Source organism: Apteryx mantelli, chromosome 15 (genome assembly GCF_036417845.1).
Source record: "Apteryx mantelli isolate bAptMan1 chromosome 15, bAptMan1.hap1, whole genome shotgun sequence".
NCBI lineage: Eukaryota > Metazoa > Chordata > Aves > Apterygiformes > Apterygidae > Apteryx > Apteryx mantelli.
In genome coordinates, this window is record NC_089992.1 from 2,317,806 (window position 1) to 2,332,788 (window position 14,983).

Sequence of the window (14,983 nt, forward strand, 5' to 3'; positions counted from 1 at the left end):
TTTAAAAAAAGTCAAGCATGTCCATACGTCTCATGTGATGCAGTTTTTAAACACCTACACACAATATAGGAATATTATACTGTAAACACTGTAGTTTATATTAACACTTTGATACAAGCAAAAAACCCCAAGAACAGAAACTGGTAAACACAGAAGATATCAGCATTTGTTATACTACACTTACATAGGATAGCATGGCCTTCATTTCTTCATCACTTCTAACAGTAATCCGATCACCATCTTCATCTTCATCTAACAAAAAAATATATTATATTCATCAAAGGAAAAAAAAAAGATTTACTATTTTAGTGCATCAGGTTGGCCCATTTTACCTGAACATTTACAAGCAAATGAAAACAAAAAGGATGTATAAGCCAACCACACAAGTAATCAGGTACTCTGAAATAGTAATTTATAATGATTCCAAATATTAATTAACAGAGACTATAATTACATCTAGAAAAGGGGGGCATGAACAAAGCACTCAAAACTTTGCTCTCAACAATTGTTTTAGTAGCAGAATCTCTCCAGAAGCCTGGAGTCTCGCACGCACTGTAACACTCCCTGCAAACATCCGACAAGTTGTTCTTTTGCCATAGTAAACTGAAAGTAAAGTTTGGGCAGTTTCTCCATGTGCCTCAGCCCTCCCAGAGGGAGTTAAGTTTTGGCAGTTTCTTTCATCAAAAGTTAGATTACTATAACAAAGAGGATTAAAATTGTTTTCTTTCCACTAAAACCTTCCGTCCTTTCCATCGTTCCTTCCTACCTCAGCTCACCAGCCCCATGTCAAGTTCCTCCTCCCGGTCCCCGTTACAATGGCACGGGTATCGCTGCTTGTTCGTGACACAGTAATGCTGACTTAAAAATAGTAACAGAAGTGAACGTAAATCTGCATGTTTATACATACAGACATACATTCAGATGAAGACAGAAGTCAGCACCCAAGCAAAGCAGCCTGTGGTTTTGTTCATAGTGCAACTGTGGGTGAAGAAGATGCTCGGTGCGTGAACGGCATGACGGGGTAATCACCGTTTTGCGATGAGAGCTCAAGCACAGCCACAAACACCCAGACACTGCACCTTCTGGCACGAGGCAAGATGCTGCTGCAGTAACACAATCAGACGAGAGAACAAGATTCGGAAAGGCTCCAGCAGAGCAAGGCATTCAGAAAGAATTATTAATATGAAGATCTAAAGGAGAAATAGACTTTCCAAACACATATGGCAGGATTCAGCAGGTGCAGATTTACCAGGGGGCTAAATCCCCCCCATTAGCACCAGCTGGTGCAACAACAGGCTCCAACGTTACATGCTGCCGTTGCGGAGACGCCCTCTGCAGATCCTTCACTTTGCTCAGAGCAGGTCCAGCCCCTTCCTCCTCTCCCAAGCCTTGTGCAAAGCTCACGCACTTTTACTGAAGGAAGAGCCACGCAAGTCACCAGATGACTGGAATGGACCCCTCCTCTCCAAATCAGTAACAAAATGTTGATTTCTTCTTATTGCTCTAGCTTTGGGGATGAGGGAGGGGTTAATGATCTGTCTCCAATTTTTGTCTGCTGCAATTTAGATATCTTCCTTAGATACTTATAAAAAAAAGACCACAGCACATTGGCATATACCCCAGTTCTATATGTGGGTTTTCCCTTCGGACAGGGAGCTCTTTGAAAATAAAAGAGCCTCACAACATCTAACTGAAGTACCAAAGAGCAGCAGACAAATTCACATGCCTTTTTAGCATGAAAACCTCTACTGTGGGGAATCTCAAATACACAGGTCCATTTGAGTCGGGTATTGAAAAGGACAGAGATGTTCACCTCTTCATGAAAGCTGACAGGGGCTTAGTGTGTAAGGACACGTCCACACCAATGAGTTCAGACAGACCAAAACACTCTGCCTGTGCTCCAAGTCAACCAGATGCAAGCAAGCTGGTCAGAAAGCCACAGGGCTACAGAAGAAAAGCACTCTGCTAGAGCTAACATGCTTCAGGAAACCAAGAAGCAACATGCATTCCATTTTTCAAACACCTACTAAATACCAAAGGATGAAGATTCAGAGAGGAGCGAATGTGTTTATTTGGCTTCAGGACTGAAGCAGATTTGCTTCCGACCACCTCAGCGTGTGAGCAGAGGAGAGTGAAAAGTCTGCCTGCCCTCCTCTCAGGAGACACGCTCTAACCGATACACGTGCTTTCTGCGGCCATGGCCCTTGCATCAGAACACTAAACGCGCCATTATTTCCCAGGATGAAAACTTAACTCTTGCTTGTAGTTATGAGCAGATCTAAATTAACCAATCAAAATTACCTGAGGAGTTTGTACATTCTGCCTCTGAAAACCTAGCAGATAATTCTGAGGCTATAATGAAAAGAGCAAAACAATGCAGAAGGGAAGAAAGAACAAGCAACAAATAAGCGGACAAAAATGTAATGTAAAAAACATAAAATTACACTTTAAAAATGTACCAGAATAGAGCTAAGGGACACTGGAAACAGGAAAACTGGAAGAACCACCAGCTGGCACAGCCATGTCCTACAATAGTCTTGTCTCCTGGAAATTTAACTGGTGAATTGCCAGGTCGACGAAAGTACTCGCTAGGGCTACCAGCCTGCAGCAAGTCATGAATGATGAAAAGATTAAGAAGAGTTAGCGAATTGAAACTGAATGTTTCCTTGCCTGGAAACATTTTAGACAGAAAGGAGGAGGAGTTGCAGAACTGCTATCTGGCCAAAACCCAAGTCACTGTAGCACTGTAGGAGCAGAAAAAGAAAGGCTGAAGAAGCTACTGCTAGAATAGCGAGCACAATGAAAGCCATGCAGCAACAAAAAGAGGATCAGAGCAAAATGCAGAAGAGGAAAAATATATGCCAGAGAGAGAGAGATCAAAGCTGTTAAACAAGCCTCATTCAAGAAGAAAAACAGAGGTAGGACCACCAAAAGAAGTGGCTGGCAAACTCTCAGAGCTCACTTGGAAAACATTTCAGGGTGGGGGAGGGGGGGAAAGAAAGAAAGAAAGAAAGAAAAAAAGAAATCATGCACTATTCATTTCAAATGATAAGAAAATAACTCTAGAGTTCTCAGAACTTCATAATTCCTGAAGGTGGAACAAAGAGAATAAGTGAAATTAAAATATATTGATGAAAAGGCAGAAAATGTTACCTGGTAATAAAAAAAGTCAAGTCTAAAATAGTGAGGCAATTTTTTTTTTTTTTTTAAGAAAAACAGAAAAAAAAAAAAGTGTATTTCTCATTTCTGTACAGAGATTCTTTGCCATCCTACCATGACATATAAGTGGGCACAGCCCAAAAACTCGCTAAATATGATGCATGGGTTCAGAAAGATTTCCAGGCTTCTCTACTTGCCTAGAGCACAGCAATATGATTTTCCAGCACATTAGGGAAGCAAAAGTAGAACCAAAAAATCCTACGTACTGGCTGGATTTTGCTAATGTCACTTAAAATGGAGGAAGAAATCTTAGCAAGATACCAAATAGAGTGCAGCAGATGGTAAACAAATATTATGAAGCAATCTTCACAAAATCTGCAGTGTGTCACAAATATACAAAATGGCAGAGTTTGGATAAAAGGATCATAACAGGCCATATGTTGTTAGTGATTTTATTTGTAGCAATGTGCAATACAATGGCGATATCCACATAAAGGTCCAATAGTAGATGCAGCGCAGCCCCAGGTAGAAGCTACAATGGATGATACACTGTAGATAACAATAACTAAACCGTAGAGGAGACTACACTAGATGGCAATTATCCACATCTGAAGAAGTAATGAAGCAGGTGAGAACGAAGCTTAAACTGGTAAAATCTAGGCATTTGATATGGATAAAGTAACCAGAAAAATCAAGCATCAATATACATAACATATTTTAGATGCCAGTTAAATGGCAGGGGAAATGGTTTTGTGCAGATGTAAATGACAGACTAGAGACATGAACTGAAAGCACAGAAGCAGATGTTAGAAGACACAATGAAATAAGTATTTCCAGGAAAGTTCTACACATGGTACCATTAATATGGGCTACTGCTCTGATTGCAGTGACTGTTACTGGCGCATGAAGTTCAAACGAATCTAATGTGTGATGGGGGAGGTATGTAAAATAAATAAATAAGTAACAAATTATAAAAGAAATGGCAAGGTCTGGAGCCTGGCTTTGCTCAGGTCTCTGCAGAAAGTCTTGTTTTCACAACAGGACAGGAGAACTGTCCAGGCTGCAGGAAAAACACATTTACAATCTCCATTCTTATGCTTCTAGTATTTTAGGAGGAAAAGCACAAACATACGAAAAGAGAAATGTAAAGCACTAAATAGCACTTGAAGCTTCACAAAACAATATTTCTTTTGATTATTTACACTCAGGATTACCTGTAAAGCTCTAAACAGAGGAAAAATTCTAATAAGAATGAAAGGCCCTATCCTAAAGGCCCTATCTGCTCTCTCACCTTCAGCATCACTACCTTATTCATATAGCGCTTCTAATCCCCTGCAGCTCCTTTTTGTTATTTCATCTCTAACAAAGGAAAACAGAGATATGCAGAAAATAATAAATAAATACTAAAAGGGAACAGCAGGAGTTTTCTTCCAAGTGGAGAAGACTCTAGCACAGTATCTAAGACACAGAAATTTGACTTCACTTTGCAGCTTATTGCTCTTTAGATAGAACAATCCCTCCAGGAATCCCTCCAAAAATAAAAATACAGGGTTCAAAGAGTAGAGCTGAAATAGAATAAGCAGATATGTCAGCATAAACCTGCACTAATGTCATCACTGAGAGCTTTCCTAACTCAGCAAAAGGATGATATAATCACCTTCACAAGGTGTAAGTGTGATTATGGACAGTCTCAACCTATAGCTTGTACAGACCCTGTACATACATTATTTTTGCCAGCTTCTCAGCCAGACACACGGGGCCTTTCAGAACGTATTGCTACTGTGCAAGTCTAACCAGGTGGCATTTTCCTGCAACTCTCGTATCTTCTCAAGCAGTTGAAGCCAACTATCTACCTACCTTTCCTACTCTCAGATAGGAGACCAGTAGAATGAAGATAGCAGCAAGCTGGTGTCTTTAGCTTGTCCCCAGAAGAAGGAAAAAGGAAAACTAACAACATAGCAGCCTTTCTAGTGAAAAAGAGAAGTTTGTTCCAGTGGAAGGAAGTGTAAACTTCTTTTACTGAAGATTCTGAATCCCTAGTGGCAACGCTGGGTCAGCCTTCCCTCTTCTACAAATACGCATCTTCCAGGCACCCACTTATTCAAATAAAGCCCCCTCCGGCAACCAGGAAGGCTTAGAGACACCCTCACAGACTTTTGGTTTTGCACTTGCAAGCTCCCAGCCACAGGAGTCCCAAGGCAGCAGAGCCAAGTCACTCCTCCCAGTATGTGTACTCCACATGGCTGCTAAGGGATGGCATTTCTCTTCACGCAGGAGAAAAGATATGATCAACTCAAACCTGAGAGTAAGTGGGATAAAAAGGATAACCATCATTTGTTCTCCTGCTCTTTCAGTGATCAGCAGCAGATGTTGAAAAATGAAAAAAAAAAAGTGAAAGAAAGTCCCTCTTTCTAGCAGAAATTGAAAGGCACAACCTCTATATTGTGGCCAACCTCTTTTGGGTAAAAGGATCCAAAAAGAGCTGTGCTGCTACACTTGGTATAAAACCTCTGTGCTGCACCACATTTTTCTAAAAGCTGCTGCTCTGTTGTTTTTTTTTGGTTTTTTTTTTGTTTGTTTGTTTTTTCAACAGACGATTAGAATTTTAAACTTAAACCTACAGGTACTTTATACGTTTCATTTAATTCAAGCAATATAACTGCAGCGAGGAGTAAGAGCATGGTAAGGTCATGCTGGTAATTAAAGCTATATTGTAGAAATATGCTCGCTCAAGATGTGATTAAATAATAAAATATTACTTAGTTCAGTATCATCATTAAACTTGCATTAATGCATAAATATTTAACCATAATATATAATGAAAATAAACATTATTTATTTTAAAAAATGACAGCTCCATAATGTGACAGAGGAGACAGTTTACACAAGCTATACTTACACTCAAATGCTGTTGTCGTCGCATCAGGCAAAACTTGACCAATGACATCCTAAAATATAAAGAAGAATTAGCTATATATCAAACCGGAAATGCTTGAGATGATTTAGAGTAAATCATCTTCATTACTCCCCAGCTGCAGACAGAAGACTAAGACCTGCTACTCACCACTGCCCAAAAATTACAAACTTTTTAGTGCACAACACAAATCAATACAAATCACCGTGCCCTTCTCCTTCCTCTCCAAGCTACCTTGAGGAATACTTTTTCTTTTTTTTTTTTAATAACTCAATCACAATTGTAAACAAAGTCAGTGCTGTCTGTTCTTGCAGTTGGAAGAATTGATTTTGTCCTTAGGTTATAGAAAAATGCACATCTAACTCATGGAGGTAAGTCATAAAAATGGAGGTTTATGAATGGCTTTTTACTTGAGAAAGCACGTGCCCCGGTCTCAGTCTTTCTGCTCAGATAATCTTAGTTCCTGGGCAGAGAGTTGGCCACCTCTAAACAACCGATCCAGTCTTCCCCTCCACTGCAAGGTAACCTTATTACCTGAATTACATCTCCTGTCCTGGCTGCAGCTCAGAAACAACAGAGCAACATTGCTGGAGGGGGGGCTTAGCGCTGCCAGTGTGAATTAAACCAGGAGCTGGAGCGAGTTTTTGGTACTTTCACTCCGCAATGGCCCAGGAAAGCGTGGGGACCCAGCGGCTGCTCCGGGCTGCCAGCCGGGAGCTCGCGATGCAGCACGGCGTGCCGGGATGCTCCCCGCCGCAGCAGCTAACTGTTGGGAGGACCCTCATCGTTTTTAATCGGAATTTGACTTCTTCAAAACTTGGCAGACTGATTCAAATTCGCTGGCTGCCCTGTAGGCAGTAAGGTTGAAACACCCAAAGAGATGAACATACTAACCTACTGGGCAGCCTTCTGCCTCGGCGTTACCACCTGCAACGCAAGGACTCTCCGAGGGAGCACGCAACTGCACGGACACAAGGCCAGGCACAAAACTCACTCGCCATTGCCAAAGGTTACACATCTCTGCCTCAAAGCAGCGCTTTTACACCAACACTTTACAAACCTTTTCTGTGCAACTTGTTTTTAGCCTTCGCATACAACATTTACTCAAAATTCAATGAAAAAGACCCGCTCAGATTTAACTCATCCTGGCCTCCCAGTGTATGCACTGCTGTCAGCCACTGCGAGGCTGCAATATGTCATGTCAGGGCATGGCATAAATGCACAGCATGGTTTTTTCCTTCCTGCTGCCTGATTTCTCATGTCAGACAATCTTTCCACTGACAGTGTCACAAAGTGATTAGAAATTAATGAACAAAAATATTTATTGAAGTATATACACTGTGAACATCTTGGGGTGCTAAGCACTCCCCCGTATCAAAGCTTTAGTGATCACTGCCCTGTCATTTTTATTCTCTGTTTTTTTTTGTTCAGTCTCAAAACAGGAAATTAAACATTCTGTGCAATGTTAAAGAGAAAAAATTAATATAATGAGAAGGCAGCAAAAGCAACAAAAGGATTTCCACAAACCTAACTGGAGCAAATAATTTTTCTAAAACTTTCTCTTGTTGTCTTTACATTTTATATTTTAACATAAATTAACAGTACATAATTTAAACTATTAATTGTATACAAAAAGACAAAAGATGCGCAATGCAGCTTACCTAACGATTCTAATTATATAGATTGTCAATTTGTACAGCCCAAAAACCCACAAAACATTGCCAATGCAAAACGTAATGTTGACCAAAATTCTTCAATTTATATAGTTCTATAGCTCTGTAGATACTCTGTAAAAAACTAGAAGAGCTGTACCATCTGACTCTAACAAGAAATTAAAGCCTTGCCGAGAAAGATGACTGTGCTGTTAAGCAATTATTTCTAAATCCATGTAGTTAAACATTAAAAATTCCTCAGCAAACATACTTTGTGTTAGATTTAACCAATAATTTAAACCACTTGTAAGACATTCACATGTGAGCATGTGGATGCTTGCATTAAATCAATCTGAAATACCAGTAAGGCCCAGTTCCAGTAAGCAGTTCTGGGATGCCTACAAACTGCAGTGGAGGTGGGCGGGTACGCCGCTGAGACACACTTCTGGAGGCCCCTAAAGCCTGCAAGACTCCCAAAGCCACGACGGCACTCAAACAGCAATGGTCAATTCCTTTCTAATAGGTTTTCATTTAGGATATCTTTTTTTTCTTTTTAATTAATAATATCCAAGTATATGAATTTAAGAACTACAGACCATAAATCTGCCTTACACTAAATAAATGGTTTAAAACAAACAAACAAACAAGCATCATCCCATTTTGCTCTGGTCAGCTTTCAATGTTGCTATTAAATCAATGTACCTGAAGAAACACCAGCCAGGGGGAGAGAAATCGCACCATTACTCTGTTGTTACCATAATATTTTCATCAGCTAAATAAGTCTTCTATGCTCAAACATCCCGCAGCCCTCTCAGTGACCCTAGCTCAAAGGATTATTCTAAATTTCAACAGATTATGCGTGATGATTTTCTACTACCACAACAGCAATCACAAGCAATAAAATACCATGACTCCTAGACAATTGTTCAAGTGAGCTCAGATACATGATAGCTTGTATTTTATCTCACAAAAATGTAAAGTCTCTAACAATGAAGAGAAAAATCAGGGGAAAGCAACTGAGACAGGAACTCTACCAAATCTGCTCTGCAGTAGAACTGTAGAGCACTTATCTCTAAGGCAAGAAAGCAGAAAATGTAAAAGCACTGCTTTTAACAGTGACATAAATATTGAAACCATGGGCCTCATTCTCGTATCACTTAAAACTTGTTTTATATCAGTATGATATGATAAAGTTAAAGTAGGCTGAATTAACACCAAGTGCTTAAATACTCTAGTAGTGACCGTGGCAAATGAATCCAGACAGCCCTATGAAAAATAATAAGCTCACTGTAATTCATTTAATGGTGCAATATGTTTCAAATAAATCTGTTTACTGGTAACGTAAGGTTTGAATACCTGCTACACAGTTTAGCTAACTGTAAGGGCTCCTTCAAGAGACAAAATTAGTGTACCTGGAAATTCAGAAAAGCATCCTGCAGTGTGCAAGGTGCTGCATGGAGCCTTCGAACCCTAGTCTCCAACCCTACTGCTACCAACAAGCTAGTCTACAGCTGTGGACAGGACACACTGTGACTCCATACCACAGTTTCTTCTGAAGAAGGAAGACAGAAATAATCTTACTTGCCAGTCTGAAATGCTGCAAGGCTCAGCTCATTTGTATTCACGAGGCCCTTCCCACTTCTAGGATGCTAAATTGACAAGAATCGTGTTAAAACCTTGCTATTCTCAAAGATAATTCTACAGGGCTTTCTTAATACGAAGCAGAACATGGGACTTAAGTGAAAGAAGAGCTTTGCTACACAGCTAACTCAAGTCCCCAGTTCTCACCAAGGCTAAAGATCTGAGGGTATATGCTTGGTTTTAGGAACTGGCTACCGAATGTGCTTCTGCACAACTCAAGGCAAGATGGTAGTTCCTATAAAACCATGTGGACAGCTGGTGTAGGAAGCTGCCGGGGCTGTTGGAGCATGCCGTGCTCTGCACCTGACCGCAAGGAGGGAGCAAGCACCCTCAGCGTGGAAATCACCAGGATCATTCAGGGCCTCACTATGCCCCTCACGGCAGGTGGCTGCAGGAGTTGAGAAATATGGGATAGCTTGCGTTCCTGTGTCTTCAGTTTAGAGAGACAGTGAAAATAAGGAAAACAATGGCGTTAGACTGGATTATTACTTTTCAGTGATTTACCTTACCAGGGAATGTCCCAGTTCTCCATACCACTTTTAATTGATACTTTAGCACATAAGCACGCTGTAAATGCCTCCTAGGTGAGTGAAGATTACAGTGAAGGTGGGAGGACAACAAAAGCCTTTGTGTCACCCCCACTCCTGCCCTCCCCACCCATTCCCACGTCCCCTCCCCAGCCATGGGTAGCATGGGATCTACTACGCTTTAGTGTACTGAGCCTTATTTCATTTAATTTTTGTAGTAACCACATAAATTAAGCACATGAGCATACTGTGAGGGCAGCTCTCAAAACACAATCAGTTAAACAAATGAGGGCCTTGAGACAGTTCAGAGCTTATTAAACTTATTCCTTCTTATCTTAACCTTTCACAGTTCACAAGAGCGGATTTTTGACATGATAATGACAATCATCTACTGCATCTACAATCACACTACTGTATGGTTGCATTCCCAGCTGAATGCGACTCTCCATAGGTAATTCAACACTCCTGGCTAGTATGGACATACTAGTGTCACCCCAACCCTCAATGCAATAGCTGAACAGTGGGTAGTAGCTCTCAAAACTGAAAATCACAATCACTAAGACAGGTAAGACTTGGGGCAGAAATCTATTCACTTTCACTCAAAAAAGATCTGGGACATTTTAACCCAGTGACAACTCATATTCTTCTACTAGTGAACCACAGGTGGAAATATTTCAGTGCACAGATGGCCAGAGACAGACCTGTATCTGTAGAGGAGCTGGGTGAAGAGAATGACCAGCGATCTCCAGCAGCTGCATCTTCTCAGAACACTGCTAACGCAGCCATCTCAGAGTGTACCACATAAAATGGCAAACAGCACATGCGGCCACCAACCTGATGCAGTTCTCAATATCTCTCTGCAGTGCTGTGCTAAATGAAACAACCGATTCCAGTAAGGGTACTGCTCCCCACCTCATCTGCTACACCTGGCTGGGGTAGAAGTGTCTATAGGACAGGCAATGGACATCACCAGATGTTTCATGGCTGCCCCAATGCACAGAGCTTGCCATGGTAGTTTGGGAAGAACATCAGTGAACACAGAATGTTACGTATAACTACAGTAACTGTGACTGTGTAAGAAAACCAGTAACATATGCTCTTGTCATGTTTGGTCATCATCTGCTGACTGCCAGGAAATTATCACCTACCCTGTGAAACAGGAAACATCAGCAGGGAGAAAGAGAGTCTTCAGCAACCCGAGAGGTACCAAGCTGAAGACTCGCCTGGCCTGTCTTCCCTTCCCCATTCACTTCTCTCACATTTAGAGTGGCTACAGCTCCCAGGAAGCATCACTTCCATGTGACTGGAGGTCACTGCAGCTGTTGATGACTTTGGGTCCTCCTCAAGGTCCCGCGTTGTTCATCGATCACAAATATCCTTAGAAGCACACTTCAAATGTCAAGGGCTCTGTCAGGCTCTTCTCAGCGTGCTGGAGGCAAGTAGTCAAATTCCTCATGGAAGGATGACGTTGTTGGTGTCTCACTAGACCCGAGTTGAGTTCAGTACTTTGCCCTGATCCAACTAATAAATCAATTCAGGTAAAGCCTATGGGGGCTACTTGGACAGTTGTACCATCCTACTTCTGCTTCTTTGAGATCTGGCTCCAAAAAGCATACTCCCTCCTAGTATTGTGTCACAACTGAACACGCACCTTCATTTTAACTTCAGGCCAAAAAGCCACCCGCCAGCCCCAACTGCTATCTGACAGAACAGCCATAAGAGGTGCAACAGAAACTCGAGGTGCAGAGTCTCACATGCACGATACGGTCTGACCACTGAGTTACAGCTGTGCTCTGTGAGCATCTCTAGCTTAGACACGGATCTGCAGACCTCGATCTCACCTTGGACCAAGAATCCCTGCATAGAGTCACAGGCCCAGAGTGAGCCATTAGCTGCAGCTCCCACTGCATATGCATTTAAGCTTAAACAGCTCTTATTTTCAATCCACTTGGTAAACAGACTGTGCAGCTCAGGTTTAAGGCCCACATATCTCCAGCTGCTTTTCTGCTGTAGCAACAAGGATGATGACTAAGAAGATGATGATTTTGCAAAACTGTGCCCTCAAAACATTTCTCCGTTTGCTCATAAATACTACAACCAAACTTAGTTTTCAATAATTCTAAAATATCAAGGGATAATCTAAGCATCAATGAATATCCTCCATTTCATTTGGGGAAGGGCAGGAAACCATGAAGCAGAATGTGGAGTAAAGTTGGCTCACATTCGTGTTACCTGTCTTTAAAGAGCAAAGCAATTTGTCCCTGGCTTGCTTTGTAGCCAGTGGGAACTGTCAGCAATCTCCAGAGGGCAAATGAGCCCTCCAAAAAAATAATCTCACGTATCCTTTGAAAGCTCTGCTCCCTCTCCTCCACCTGTAGAAAGTTTGGGGTAGTGTTAAAAACTAGGAGGGAAGAAACTGGAACATCTGCCGTCTGCTTCAACTACCTCTGCAATCTTCTGTAGGGCCAACACTGAAAGTTTTTCAACATGCCAACACCCCTATTCCTTGCATGCCCTCTCAGTAAAACACAATATGCTGACAGAGATATCCTGCATGATCTGTCTCCAAGACTAATAATGACAGAGGAAATTAAACATGCACATAATCTGTGGCAGATCTTTCTTTAGGGAAACACAGGCACACAGAGTCTCTAGCAGAGATGGGTTATGTAGGAGAGATGGAGGCATCCAGAGAGCTTGTCATGAAGAAAATTATGACCTGCCTAGAGGGTTGGGACTCTTCTTTGGAGTACAGATGCAATTAAGGAGAAAGAGTAAGTGGGATAAACACAGAACCCCTGGCATTTCTGAGGGAATAGGGGATCCCTGTATACATGATGTGCGGAAGGGGAGAAAACAAGGGTCTTCACTGAGGGCGCAGGAGGAAGGCGCCGAGATGCAAACAGACCACGTGCGTGGGGATGAAGGAGCTTTAGCAGTATCGCAGGGCACAAAGCAGCCTTCAGAAAACTTTGGGGCAGTTCAGGGCGAGGGAGACGCAACAAACCCTCGGTGCGGCGACGAGCGGTGCGACGATTAGGAGCACGTACGGCTACAGCCCACGTGCGGAGCTCACCCAGTCGCAGGTCTGAGCTGAGGAGGCCCTCGTTTCCACACCTCAACTTTTTTAATTGCTCCAAAGCAAGGACTGGCGATCCACTCACCAGACCCAAGGTGCGCAAGCACAGAGATGCTGCACATCTCCGTTTCCATTTCATTTCCACCACTTCTGCGCGCTCAGACCCTTTGAGAAACCAACCCTTCGGGGGCTTGGGGCTTTCCTAACGGATCGCTCTGCGGCGTGGGTCTCCCTGACCGCTTAACTGCGGCTGAGAGCTTCTCTGTGCGCGACGGCAAAACGCCCTGGCATTGCCACACCGCTGCCACCTCCCCTGTGGTGCGGATAAACACACCAGCGTAAAAACGCTCTTAAAAACGCGTCCTCTTCCAGGGTGGCACCCTAGCACCACGACTGCTGCGGCCCCTGGTCGCGCTCCTACCGCGTTTATTTTCCTCGCTAAAACTTTCCAACAAGACAGCGCCAACCCCATCCCTGGCAACCACCGCTTGGCTCAGATCAGAGTTAGGTCGCTGTTTTTAAGAGTCGGACTCCCCTGCACTGAGTGAGACCTACCCCAGCCCTCCGGGGCTCCCCCGCAGCCCACGACTGGGGGAAACGCCGTGTTTTTCGGAGCCCCCCAGCCCCCTGCTCCGGGGCTCGGGGCCGGGCAGCGCCCTGAGGGGAAGCGAGGCGAGGCGAGGCGAGGCGGGCGGCGACACTCACCAGCACGTCCCTGAAGAGCAGCTGCGGCGCGGAGTGGACGGTCCAGTCCACGGCCCCGCCGTCGGGGATCTTGATGCGGATCACCAGCACCTGGTTCTCCATGGCGCGGGAGGGGCCGCAGAGCAGCCAGAGCATCCCCGCCCCGCCGGGCTCACATGCTGCGGCGGGCCCGCGGCGGCAGGCGGGCGGGCAGGCGGGCGGGCGGCGGGGCTCCCGAGCAGGGCCGAGGCTGCGCCGCGCCGTGCCGAGCCGCCTCCCGCCCCTCCCCGCCCGCGGCAGCAGGAAGGACTCGCGGCGGCCCCGGAATCAAAACGAAGGAGCCGGGAGGGGAGGGGTGGGGGGGGAGAGGCGGAGGGAGCGGGGGCGGCGCCATGTTGTGGGCGGCTGCTGGGGGCGGCGCCATGTTGTGGGCGGCTGCTGGGGGCGGCGCCATGTTGTGGGCGGCGGGAAACCGCCCCGGGGTGGCGGCGGAGCCGGCGGGCGGCTGCCTGCGCCGTGTCCGGCCGTGACTGAAGCGCCACGGTCCTGGGAAAGCAGGAGCCGGGCTGCGTTTGCGTCCCCCCCCGCGACGGACGCCGGATAGTTTTTAGAGGAAAACCAGCTGTCCAGAGAGCAGGTCAAAAAGAAGCACATCGGGACCTGTTCCCTTTCTTGTCGTTAATTAAGAGCGTGGAAAATTTTTCATTTCTCCAGTGCTGATGATTCTCAAAGGTATCGGAGTCCCCTCAAATTACTTTTTTTTTTTTCCGTAAGGACTCATGGTGCTTTCGTCTTTCTTCAGTTTTTTTAGAATAAGTTTCCTCCCCAAATATACGTACACCTGTATGTATATGCGTGGTTACGCATATGGCAGTTGTAAAGTTGCCAACACATAAAAGTCATTTATGCCATTTTTTAACAGGTCTTGTCTTTACTTCACTAGTATGTCCCTATCTTAAAAAGTTACAGTCATACTACAAAGCAAACTGGTAAATCTGGGAACTGGAAACGGGACTATTTTGTACTTTTCTCACAATACAGTATTTGACCATCCCTATTAGCATACTTCAAGCAGTCATACTACAAGCTGTCACATATTTATTTTGCTCTTTCTCTAAACCACAGAATATTCTGCTAACTTGCCCACTGCCCAGGTAAAATCCTCTCAACAAAGATGTTTTCCCATATCTGTTTAGTGGTGTGGCAGCAAACAGTCCATTTCACATAAGTTCCGTTTTAAAAGAGTTCTGATGAAAGATAATCCCCATTAAAAGCCTAAGCCCAGCTTCCTCAGCAGCAGGAAGGAAGGGTTATGTTTTCGAGGATG

At 44.0% G+C, this 14,983-nt stretch overlaps 1 protein-coding gene across 2 annotated transcripts in view; it reads right to left on the minus strand.

Annotated features, from left to right (window-relative positions):
• MAP2K5 (mitogen-activated protein kinase kinase 5) overlaps nt 1–13,904 on the minus strand; it is a 145,898-nt gene extending 131,994 nt beyond the window's left edge. The window contains exons 1-3 of one of the 2 annotated variants that reach the window (XM_067305489.1): nt 13,678–13,904; nt 6,059–6,107; nt 185–252 (exon numbers count right to left, since the gene is read on the minus strand). In XM_067305489.1, coding sequence (XP_067161590.1) covers nt 185–252; nt 6,059–6,107; nt 13,678–13,812 — 252 coding nt within the window. In that variant the 5' untranslated portion in view covers nt 13,813–13,904. The remainder of the gene's footprint in view (nt 1–184; nt 253–6,058; nt 6,108–13,677) is intronic. The other variant, XM_067305488.1, reaches the window with a different exon arrangement.
• Between the last annotated feature and the right edge of the window lie 1,079 nt (nt 13,905–14,983).